The 12,807-nt window shown below is 39.8% G+C and overlaps 1 protein-coding gene across 2 annotated transcripts in view; it reads right to left on the reverse strand.

Annotated features, from left to right (window-relative positions):
- The window catches only part of ITGA2 (integrin subunit alpha 2), a 108,322-nt gene that overhangs the window by 33,832 nt on the left and 61,683 nt on the right, over positions 1 to 12,807 (reverse strand). For both annotated transcript variants that reach the window (XM_053200762.1, XM_027076501.2), the window contains exons 11-13: positions 11,933 to 12,071; positions 10,050 to 10,195; positions 8,064 to 8,207 (exon numbers count right to left, since the gene is read on the reverse strand). In XM_053200762.1, coding sequence (XP_053056737.1) covers positions 8,064 to 8,207; positions 10,050 to 10,195; positions 11,933 to 12,071 — 429 coding nt within the window. The remainder of the gene's footprint in view (positions 1 to 8,063; positions 8,208 to 10,049; positions 10,196 to 11,932; positions 12,072 to 12,807) is intronic.

Genomic DNA, 12,807 nt, shown 5'->3' on the forward strand with positions numbered 1-12,807 from the left:
GAACACCCTAATTAGTGGGTTCAGATGCCATAACAGGCAGCTCTCAATACTATTAAACAAATTTTTTTAATGTTTATTTTTGACAGCAAGACTGAGAATGCATGTGCCCGAGTTGGGGAGGGGTAGAGAAAGAGAAGGGGCACAGAATCCGGAGTAGGCTCCAGGCTCTGAGCTGTCAGCACAGAGCCCAACATGGGGCTCATACTTGGGAATGCTGAAATTGTGACCTAGACCGAAGTCAGACACATAACCAACTAAGCCACCCAGGTGCCCCATGGTCTCAGCACTATAAATGGCAGGTCTGGTCATCACAGGGAGCTTGCCACCTCAGCAAGCCCAGGGTCTGCAAGCCCACACCAGCTTCTGTGGTACCAGGACACAGAAAATAAGCTGTGGAATTTTAGGGCTCCCTTTGTTTTTGTTTTAAATTTAATTAAAAAAACCAAGTTTTTACTTTTAAATTTTTAAAGTTTAAAAGAGTAACTAGCATATACCGTCCAGCTCCAGCCAGCCAGCAAAAGCCACCAAGCACACACAGTCTGCACAAGCGGACACCATACACAAGTACCATTCACCATCCTTCAAGTTCAGGAGCAACAGCCATTCTCCCTACTCCTCAGAAACAAAGTCAAGCAAAATGCAGAGACAGAGGAATACATTCCAAAAGAAAGAAGGAAAAACCGTAGAAAAAGAACTAAATGAAACAGATAAGCGACACGGTGGATAAAGAATTTAATGATTGTGAAGATACTGGGCTGGAAAAAAACGTGGAAGATCTCAGTGCCACTCTTTCAATGAAGACATGGAAAATATTAAAAAGAGCCAGAGTTGAAGAATATAATAACTGAAATAGAAACACACTAGAGGGAATCAACTGTTTATTAGAAGATGCAGAATATACCAGCAACCTGGATGACAGGGTAATGGAGAGCATACAAGTTGAACAGCAAAAAGAAAAAGGAATTTTTAAAATCATGATAGATTAAGAGAGCTTGTGGACAACATCAAGCAAACATTCATATTATAGGGGGTCGGAGGGGGAGGGGGAGAGGGAGGAGGAGGAGGAGGAGGAGGAGGAGGAGGAGGAGGAGAAGGAGGAGGAGGAGGAGAAAGAGGAGGAGGAGGAGAAGGAGGAGGAGGAGGAGAAGGAGGAGAAGGAGGAGAAGGAGGAGAAGGAGGAGAAGGAGGAGAAGGAGGAGAAGGAGGAGAAGGAGGAGAAGGAGGAGAAGGAGGAGAAGGAGGAGAAGGAGGAGGAGAAGGAGGAGAAGGAGGAGAAGGAGGAGAAGGAGGAGAAGGAGGAGAAGGAGGAGAAGGAGGAGAAGGAGGAGAAGGAGGAGAAGGAGGAGAAGGAAGAGAAGGAAGAGAAGGAGGAGAAGGAGGAGGAGGAGGAGGAGGAGGAGAAGGAGGAGGAGGAGGAGAAGGAGGAGGAGGAGGAGAAGGAGGAGAAGGAGGAGGAGGAGGAGAAGGAGGAGGAGGAGGAGAAGGAGGAGGAGGAGGAGAAGGAGGAGGAGGAGGAGAAGGAGGAGAAGGAGGAGGAGGAGGAGGAGAGGAGGAGGAGGAGGAGGAGGAGGAGGAGGAGGAGGAGGAGGAGGAGAAGGAGGAGGAGGAGGAGAAGGAGGAGGAGGAGGAGAAGGAGGAGGAGGAGGAGAGGAGGAGAAGGAGGAGGAGGAGGAGAAGGAGGAGGAGGAGGAGGAGGAGGAGGAGGAGGAGGAGGAGGAGAAGGAGGAGGAGGAGGAGAAGGAGGAGGAGGAGGAGAAGGAGGAGGAGGAGGAGAGGAGGAGGAGGAGGAGAAGGAGGAGGAGGAGGAGAGGAGGAGGAGGAGGAGGAGGAGGAGGAGGAGGAGGAGAGGAGGAGGAGGAGGAGAAGGAGGAGAAGAGAGAAGTGTATAGAAAACTTATTTGAAGAAATAAAAACTGAAAACTTCCTTAACCTAGGGAAGGAAATAGACATTCAAGTCCACAACAAGTTCCAAACAAGATGAACCCAAGGAGGTTCACACCATGGCATATAATAATTGAAGTGTCAAAAGGTTACAGATAAAGAGACAATCTTAAAAGCAGCAACAGAGAAACAAGAAGTTACTTAGAAGGGAAAAATCTATAAGACTCTCAGCTTATTTTTTCAGCAGAAACTTTGTAGGCCAGAAGGGAGTGGTATGATATATTCAAAGTGCTGAAAGGAAAAAACCTGCCACCAAGAATAATCTACTAGGCAGGGTTATCATTCAGATTTGAAGGACATACAAAGAGTTTCCCAGACAAATGAAAGATAATGGGAGTTCATCACCAGTATACCAGCCTTACAAGAAATATTAAAGGAACTTCTTTAAGTGGAAAAGAAATGGCCATAATTAGGCCTAAGAAAATAGTGAATAAAAAGCTGTACAATATGACAACATATACATAGAATGTGGAGAAGGGAGTAAAAAGGGAAGAGAAGGGGAAAAAGAAAAAGGTTTTCCCTTCCCCCGTTGGAATGTGTATGAACTTAAATGACCATCAAATTAATGCAGACTGCTATCTACTTATGATGTTATGGTAACCACAAACCCAAAACTTATCATACATACAGAAAAAGAAAGCTAACACTATAGAAACTCACCAATCACAAAGAGAATGGGAAGAAAAAAGGAGAACAATAAAACAACCAGAAAAATTTAAAAATGACAAAAAGTACATACCTATCAATAATCACTTTAAATGTAAATGACCTAAATACTCCAACCAAAAGACATAGGGTGACAGAGTGAATAAACAAAACAAAAGCAAACAAACAAACAAGACTCATCTATATGCTGCCTATAAGAGATTCACCTCAGACCTAAAGACACATTCAGACTGAAAATGAAAGGATAGAAAAAATATTCACCATGCAAGTGGAAGTGAAAAAAAAAAGCCAGGTAGCAATACAATATCAGACAAAATAGGCTTCAAAAAAAAAAAAAGACCATAATAAGAGACAAGGCATTCCATAATAATAAGGATCAATCCAACAACAGGATACAACAATTGTAAATATCTACACACCCAAAACTGGAGCATCCAAATATATAAAGCAAATATAAATGGACAAAAAGAGAGAAATGGATGGTAATACAATAATAGTAGGGGACTTTAATATCCCACTTACATCAATGGATAGATCATCCAGACAAAAAAAACAATAAGACAGTGTCTTTGAATGTCACATTGGACTAAATGCACATAACAGATATATATAGAACATTCCAACCCCAAACGACAGAATACACATTATTTTCAAGTGCACACGGAAGATTCTGTAGAATAAATCACATGTTAGGCCATAAAACAAGCCTTAATAAATTTAAGATTGAAATCATACCATGCATCTTTTCTGATCACAATAGTATGAAACTAAAATAAATCACAAGAAAAAAAAAACTGGAAAAAAACACATGGACACTACACAACATGATACCAAAAAACCAATGGGTCAATAAAGCAAAGAAAAAAAAACATGGAGATGACTGAAAATAAAAACACAATGGTCCAAATTCTTTGGGATGCAGCAAAAGCAACTCCAAGAGGGAAGTATACAGTGATATAGGCCTGTGTCAAGAAATCAGAAAAAGCTCAAACAAACAATATAACCTTACACTAAAGGAACTAGAGAAAGAAGAACAAACAAAAACAAAAGGTGAGTAGAAGAAAAGAAATAATAAAAATTAGAGAAGAAATAAATGGCATAGGCAAAAAAATAAATAAATAAACTGAGTTGGTTCTTTAAAATGGTAACCAAAATTGACAAACCTTTAGCCAGATTCATCAAGAAAAAAAAAGGACCCAAATAAGAAATGAGAGAAAGTAACAACTGACACCACAAAAATATAAAGGATTATAAAAAATTATAGACCTACAAACTAGGCAACCTAGAGGAAATTGGTAAATTCCTAGAAACATACAATATTTCAAAACTGAACCAGGGAGAAAAAGAAAATATGAACAGACCCATTATAAGTAACAAAACTGAACTGGTCAAAAAAATACCAAAAAATAAAAAAATCCAGGACCAGATGGATTCACAGGGTAATTTTACCAGCCACTTAATGAAGAGTTAATACCTATTCTCCTCAAACTATTCCAAACAATGGAAAAGGAAGGAAAGCTTCCAAATAAATTCTACAAGGCCAGTATTACCCTGATACCAAAACCAGACAAAGACCCCACAAAAATAAAACTATAGGCTAATATTCCTGACGAACATAGATGCAAAAGTCCTCAGAAAAATATTAGCGAATTAGCAACAATACATTAAAAAGACCATTCACCACAATCAGGTATGATTTATTACAGGAATGCAAGGATGGTTCAATATTTACAAATCAATCAATGTCATAAACCACACCAACAAAATGAAGAATAAAAATCATGGTCATCTCAATAGATGCAGAAAAAGCATGTGACAAGATTCAACATCAATTCAAGATAAAAACTTTCAAAGTGGAGTTAGAGGGAAGACACTTCAACATCATAAAGGCCATATATGAAAAGCCCACAATAATATCATACTCAATGGTGAAAAACAGAGTTTTCCCCTCTAAGGTCAGGAACAGGATAAGGATGTTCACTCTCATCATTTTTATTCAATATAATACTAGAAGTCCTAGCCACATCAATCAGACCAAAAAAGAAATAAGAGGCATCTATGGGGGTAAAGAAGAAATTAAATTGTCACTATATGCAGACAACATGATACTGTATAGAGAAAATCCTAAAGACTACACCAAAAAACTACTGGGAGCAATAAATTCAGTAAAGTGGCAGGATGAAAAATTAATACCCAGAAATCAGTAGCATTTCTATATACTAACAATGAAGCTGCAGAAAGACATTAAAATGTCATTTACAACTGCACCAGAAATAAAATATCTAGGAATTAACTTAACCAAAGAGGTGAAAGACATATACTCCAATCAGTATAAAGCACTGATGAAAGAAACTAAACACAACACGAACCAATGGAAACACATTCCATCATGCTCATATTAATATTGTTAAAACGTCCATACCATCCAAAGCAATCTACGCACTGAATGCAATCCCTATCAAAATACCAACAGCATTTCTCACAAACTAGAACAAATAATACTAAAATGTGTATAGAACTACAGAAGACCCTGAATAGCCAAAGCAACCTTAAGAATGAAGCTGGAGACATCACAATTCCAGGTTTCAAGATATACTACAAAACCATAGCAATAAAAACAGTATGGTACTGGCACAGAAATAGACACATAGATCAATGGAACAGGTTAGAGACTCCAGAGATAAACCCACAATTATATGGTCAATTAATCTATGAAAAAGGAAGCAAGAAGAGACTGTGGGGGAAAGACAGTAGTACTAGGAAAACTGGACAGCTACATGTTAAAGAATGAAACTGGACAATTTTCTTACACTGTACACAAAAATAAACTCAAAATGGATTAAATACCTAAATGTGAGACCTGAAACCATAAAAATCATGGAGGACGACACAGGCAGTAATTTCTCTGATGTCAGCAATAGCAACATTTTTCTAGATACGTCTCCTGAGGCAAGGAAAACAAATGCAAAAATAAACTATTGAGACTACACCAAAAATAAAAAGGCTTCTGCACAGCAAAGGAAATCATTGACAAAACAAAAAAACAACCTACCGACTGGGAGAAGATATCTACAAATGAAAGATCCAATAAAGGATTAATAGTCAAAATACATAAAGAACTTCTACAACACCAAAAAAACCCAAACAATCCAATTAAAAAATGGACAGAGAACCTGAATAAACATTTTCCCAAAGAAAACATAGATGGCTGAATCATGACAAGATGCTCAACCTCACTCATCATCAGGGAAATGCAAATAAAAACCACAATGAGATATCAACTGACATCAGTTAGAATGGCTAAAATAAAAATGACAAGAAATAACAAGTGTTTGCAAGGATGTGGAGAAAAAGGAGTGCCCTTGTGCACTGGTTGGTAGTATGGTAAATTGGTGTAGCCACTGTGGAAAACAGTGTGCAGTTTCCTCGAAAAATTAAAAATAGAAATACCATATGGTTCAATAATTCCACTATTGGATATTTGCCCAAAGAAAGCAAAGACTTACCTGAAAAGATATATGCACTCTTATATTTATTGCAGCATTATTTACAACAGCCAAAATATGGGAACAACTTAAGTATCCATCAATAGACAAATGAATAAAGAAAATGTGTCCACATATGTGTGAGTATTACACAACCATAAAAAAGGAGGAGATTGTGCCATTTGAGATAACATGAATGGAACTGGAGGGTATTATGCTAAGTGAAATAAGTCAGAGAAAGACAAATACCATATAATTCCACTCATAAGTGGAATCTAAAAAAAAAAAGTAAATGAATAAATAAAAAGCAGAATCAGACCCATAAATACAAAGAACAAACTGGTGGTTGCCAGAGGGGCAGGGGGTAGGGTTGGGCAAAATAGGTGAAAGGGAGAGAGAGATACAGGCTTCCAGTTATGTAATGAATAAATCACAGGAATAAAAGTCACAGCATAAGGAATATAGTGAATGATATTATAATGTAAAAGGACAGATGGTAGCTACATTTGTGATGAACATAGCGGGATGGGATGTGTAAACTTGTCAGATCACTTTGTTATATACCTGAAACTAATGTAACATGGTATGTCAACTATACTCAGAAAAAAAAAAAAAAGAAAATGAGATTGTTAATGTCACATTATAAAAAAAAAATAAGTCTGCCTAAAATTTTTTTTCTTGTAAAAGATAGGTTTTTTTTTTCCAGATTTTGAAATCAAGAATGGAAATAATTCATGACTTCACAAGAGAGCAATGCTCCTCATCCATGAAACGGGGTCAGTGTTGATTCTTTCTTCTCTATAATAATCTTATGGAAATCACTTTGTTATGAAGATTGACAAAGTATTATGAGATCTTCTCATCTTCAACAATGATAATTCAGAATATTTGACAAGAAACATTTAAGAAACTAGGGTTTTGTTAAATTTTTAAACAATTATATTTGCCCCTCCCTTATTGAATATTCAATTACACATCTTTAAATGCTTTAGAACTGTTTTAATTGCTTCTATCTGAGAGCTAATGTTTACATTAATTTAAATAAGGTAGGACAAACTACCACAAAAGCAAAGCATAATATTCATTATATTAACATCAGCTTCTCTTTTTTCCATCCTTTCTCTAATTTTCTAGGTCAACTTGTGCTTTTAATTTTGGTTTTCTTTTCAGTTCCGAGTTCATTAAACTTCTGGGCATGGACTTAGAGAGCATAGTCCAGTTAGTGTATGCTAAGTTTTATGTGCAAGGACTAAAAATTCCAAGAGCTGGGTATACACATACCTAACTGCTACACTAAGCAACAGAATTTGACAAACTAATGTAGAAAACATCCAGGATTATATGAAAGTTTGCAAAGTGCCTGGTACAATTTGACTTTTTCACTGTAAAATGTGAACAGAATAACAGTTCTGTTATTATGATCTCTTCACAGTAAAGAAGAATAATTGAATGAGATACTTAGGAAATACACAGACATTTGTGTGTGCATGTACATACATTTCAAAAATGATGTGCATTTATATAAGGATTTCATTTGTACAGTATAGATTCAAAGACCCCTCACGGAAAATGGCAGTGCACTATACATGTAGCTTTTTCTCTACAGGTTATGCTTTTTGATGTGATTTTTAAAATTTTAATGGTGACATCCTCAAAATGATGAAATATAAACTATACTACATACGAAAATGATAATTCAAGGGGCGCCTGGGTGGGTCAAGAAGTTAAGCGTCCAACTCTTGATTTCGGCTCAGGTCATGACCTCATGGTTCTGGAGTTTGAGCCCTGCATCAAGCTGTGCAGAGCCTGCTTGGGATTCTCTCCCTCCATCCCCTCCTCTCTCAAAACAAATAAGCTTGAAAAAGAGAAAATGATCATTCACTGATTCTTCTGCAAAAATGCAGATTAAGGTTTTATTTACCAATATTAAAGCAAATTCAACTGAATCAGTTTAATACTTTTTTTTTTTACCTTTGTGATAGTAAACAGGTAGACTCTTCCTTCCTCTTTCTTTAAGTCATTCATGTACATCGGTGCACCCACCAAGAGCACATCTGTAATGGTGTCTTTATTCACATCAACTGAACACAGCACGCTACCAAAATAGGAGCCAATCTGTAAGGATAAAGCATATTAACCTTAGGATTCTTATGACTCATATACTCTTAATGTTATACTGAACTTTCATTTACTCATTCAACAAACAGAAATAGAGCACTTACTACCTGTAAGGTACTAGAAACATTAAGATAGATAACAGTCCCTTCTCTCAGGTTGTATCATGATGTTAACACTTGGTTCTTAAACCTTAGTGTGCACACAAATCACCAAGAAAGACTCTGAATGGGTGCAATCTAGAAAACGGTATGTTAAATAAGTACCCCAGGTGTTTCTGGTGCTGGTGGGTCAAAGACCACATTTAAAAGAGAAACATTTAGGAGGTTTCTGATGTGTGTCATAGAGAAACGCAGGAGGGGGAAGAGGGAGTTGGGACAAATGACTTTGCCTGCCTGTGCAGTTAAGTAGGTTGTAATAGAGGCAATGGCCAAATGCTGTGTGATCAGAGTGCAGGTGTCAGGAAGGCTCAGAAAGATTAAGTGTTATATAAACGGCATCTTAAAAAACAAGGAATTTTCTAGGTGGAGAAGAATGGGCAGGCATGTGTGATGTAAGTGTCTGTAGCATGATCTTGCACAAGAGACAAGTTCTCAGATACATCAGGACAGGGGAGCAGGTGGAGATACAATGAAATAAGAGAGGCTGGGAATCCGAATGCTCATTGCACACCTATGTGAATACCTCTTAAGGATTTGGCAATGAACAAGAAAGGATTCATCCTATAACACGGTCATTGTTTTTCCTCACAATAAAATCATGGTTCTTTAAAATTTAAAGAGAGCAAAGTATGTGGCCATAGCTGGTTTGTGGTCAAGGAAGTCAAAGACTCAGGTTCTCTTACTCCTGGAAAATCCATAGACAGTAGGATCACACTTAATTCCAGAAAAGGGAAAACTAAATAGCTGGTTTCTCTAACTCCAGGAAGGAAAATTTGTTCAGAGATCAGGGTTGCCTATTTGAAATATGTGCCAAGCCCATGGGTTAGAGCTGCTTGGTGAGGAAATAGGAATCTATTCAACTGGCCTTTGTTCTAGTCAGACATGACTGGGAGTCATCACAGGTTCTGACTATCAAACTGTCATGTTGAGAAGAAAGTGGTGGAAAAGAGAGTTGCTTTAATTTTAGAAACATCAAAGCCACAGGACACCTTGACAGGCCCAGATATAGTAGCCCAGTCTTGACAACGCTATCCTGCTCCCGTCTTCTCACTTTTCTTCCAGATCATTGACTCCTTGCAAGAGCTTGCCAACAAAGCTGTGGTTAGGACCCAATAATACACATGTAGTAGTAATTTAGGGAGTCAAAAGTATGCAGCTGGATATAACCAAACAGCACAGGCTTTGAGTCTACACACGACTGGGTTTTAATGACAGCACAACCCCATGAAAACTCTTTGACCTTAAGAAGGTAAATGCCCAGTTACCTGTTAGAAGGTGACAGATCTCAGTATTGTGAAGATTTAAGGAACCTTCAAGTGAATACAGGTCACAGAAGCAGCCACAGGGTAGGCACTCAATGCTAGTTTCCTTTTCTTTAAAAATTTTTTTTTAACGTTTATTTATTTTTGAGACAGAGAGAGACAGAGCATGAATGGGGGAGGGTCAGAGAGAGGGAGACACAGAATCCGAAACAGGCTCCAGGCTCTGAGCTGTCAGCACAGAGCCCGACGCGGGGCTCGAACTCACGGACCGCAAGATCATGACCTGAGCCGAAGTCGGCCGCTCAACCGACTGAGCCACCCAGGTACCCCAACTAGTTTCCTTTTCTATCAACTCCCCACTCCTCATCTGCTCTGGTTGACCCCACGATTAATTTCATCTGCTACAAAATGGACTTTACCTGGTCACCTCGGTGAGCCTGAATAACGGTGACATTGCCATTCTCGTCAACACTGTATAGCACTATCTGGCCAGTGTAATTTGCCCGAGGAGCACCAGCAACAAAGTGAACATCTTTTCCGGTAGAAATCGCAGCCACAGAGTAACCTAGAGGAGAAGGACTTGCAGAGGTAGGTGCTATTGAAGAGCTCAGCATATGGGCTCCCAAAGTTAGTAGCAATGACCAGAGGTCCTTTTTTTGTTAGGAGGCAGGTGTTAGAAAGTGGAGGAGGGTCAGTAACGTACCCTCCAGACTGAGAAGGTATTTTGATACTGAAAAACGAAGCAAGCCACTCCATATCGTTCACATAGTTTTATTGGGGGTAACTTACCCAGCCGGGGGGAAGGTGGGGTGCAGACAGACAGATGATCCAAGCCATTACACAACTCTTCTACGCAGCTATTCCCCACCCCTACTCAGGCCTTCATCTCCAGTTTTTATGGAGGGAGGGGCACGGTGGTGAGGTCACAGGGTAGTTACCTAAAGCAGCACCATGTGTGCACCACAGGATGTCTGCTAGTTGTCTAGAGTGGTGCCACCTGTCCCAGAGGGCACTCTGCTGCTTATCTTCTAAAGTGGTGGCATCTGGGGGGCGCTTGGGGGGCTCAGTCGGTTAAGCATCTGACTTCACCTCAGGTCATGATCTCACATTTCTTGGGTTCGAGCCCCGCGTCGGGCTCTGTGCTGATGGCTCGGAGCCTGGAGCCTGCTTCGGATTCTGTGTCTCCCTCTCTCTTTGCCCCTCCCCCGCTTGCACTCTGTCTCTCTCTCTCTCTCAAAAAATGAATAAACATTAACAAAATTGTTTTAAGTGGTAGCATCTGTGCACCAGAGGGGAGAACAAGACAGAGGGCCAAAGGTGAAGTCAGTGTGATCCGTGCTCCCTCAGGGCGATGCCCAGATCTAAGTGTGCTCCGCACACTGTAAAACAGGCCCTAGATTCTGGGTTGTCCCATCAGCCCCTCATGAACTTGGCACTCAACAAGTATTTTTTGAATGGACAATTACATGAATTTAAAAGGTAATGGAATGCAGTGGACAGAACATAGGCTATGGAGTCAGACAGTCCCAGGTTCAAATTCTGGATTTGCCGCTTGCTAAGTTGTTTGCCTTTGGGCAAGTTATTAACCTCATTGGCTCTCAACGGTAAAATGGGAATAATAATACTTTCTTCAAAGGGGTGTGGGAAGGATTTAAATGTTTATGTGGATAGAATAGCCAGCTTAGGAAGTGTCCCATAGTAGGTACTCAAAATCAGTGGCTGCTTATTATAGGAACCAAAAAGACTAAGAACTCTAAATTAATAGAAGACTCCCATTTACTATATTGGCTTCTAGGAACTATTTCCATTTGGTGGAAGTGCAAGCACTTCCCAGGAATAACTACTGCCTGAATAGCCAGAAGACATCAGTAAGTGTAATACAGTATGTCATTAAATAGTTATAGCCAAGGTCTGATTTGCAAAGAGGCAACATAAACATGTGTAATAAATATAATAATTGGACGACACTTCAAGGGCTTTGCTTAATGGATCTTGAAATTCAGAGAGGGGCTAGTTTTTTCAAAATTGTCTTTAACCTTTATTTATTATTAAGAAACAGAGAGAGACAGAGCATGAGCAGAGGAGGGGCAGAGAGAAAGGGAGATAGAAACTGAAGCAGGCTCTAGGCTCTGAGCTGTCGGCACAGAGCCCAGTGTGGGGCTCGAAGTCACAAACCGCAAAGTCATGACCTGAGGGGAAGTTGGACGCTTAACCGACTAAGCCACCCAGGCGCCCCCCAGCAAGGGGCTAGTTTAAAAAAAGGGAGCTTAAATTTTCTGAGTCAAATGCTGCTATGCCTTACCTAAATATGAACTGTGATTTTTATCTTGCAGAATTTGGTCAAAGGCTTGTTTAGGAAAGATCATATGTCCATGAGATGTCTGCTGGACCACGGTACCACTCCAGCCATAAGCTCCTACTGCACCCAGCATCAGAATATCCTAAAATAAATGAAAAATGAAGACCATGAAAATAAACCATGTTTAAGGCACGAGAATGCAGGGGAGGCAAAACACTGAAATAAAGGGTCTAGATTTAAGAAGAAGATGATAAAGTAAAACGTATATGAATGTATGTCCAAATTGATATATGCTCAAATTGTTTTAATATATTTTGTGCTGGAGAAAAGTCTTCCCTGAGGCTATGTTACCTTGATACATTCTATAGATAAATTTCTACTATGCTACAGGAGAAGCACATAGCCACCTTCCGATTTGCATTCAGAGGCCCCCATCTGCAAATGCCAAACAGTGTGAGCTGTTAGAAAGAAGTCAGAAATGAGCCTCCTGTCTCACATAGTCATAAGAAAAGTTCAAGGTCGGATGTGGGGCATGCTTGAGAAAATAGGAAGTGCAGCTGGCAGAGGAAGAGAGGTGGGGCGTTTCTGCTGTCCAGGCACATCATCCTGGCAGGCCCCCTTCTGACCTATTCTATTTTCAACATTCTTTCTCTTTCCTCTTGGTCACTTCTCAGATGTTCCTCCATCATCTATATCCTATTCCATCTATTTGAAAATAGCTCAGCGATGAAAGGTAACTAGGGCAGAACATTCAGTCTACTTGGTGGAGAACAGCCACGGTCAGCACAGCGGGGTTGGGGGGCGGCACACGAGAAATACAGGCTGCTCTGAGGGACTCAACATCCACCCAAACAGTCAAAAGCGATACATCACCACAG

Source organism: Acinonyx jubatus, chromosome A1 (assembly GCF_027475565.1).
Source record: "Acinonyx jubatus isolate Ajub_Pintada_27869175 chromosome A1, VMU_Ajub_asm_v1.0, whole genome shotgun sequence".
Lineage (NCBI taxonomy): Eukaryota > Metazoa > Chordata > Mammalia > Carnivora > Felidae > Acinonyx > Acinonyx jubatus.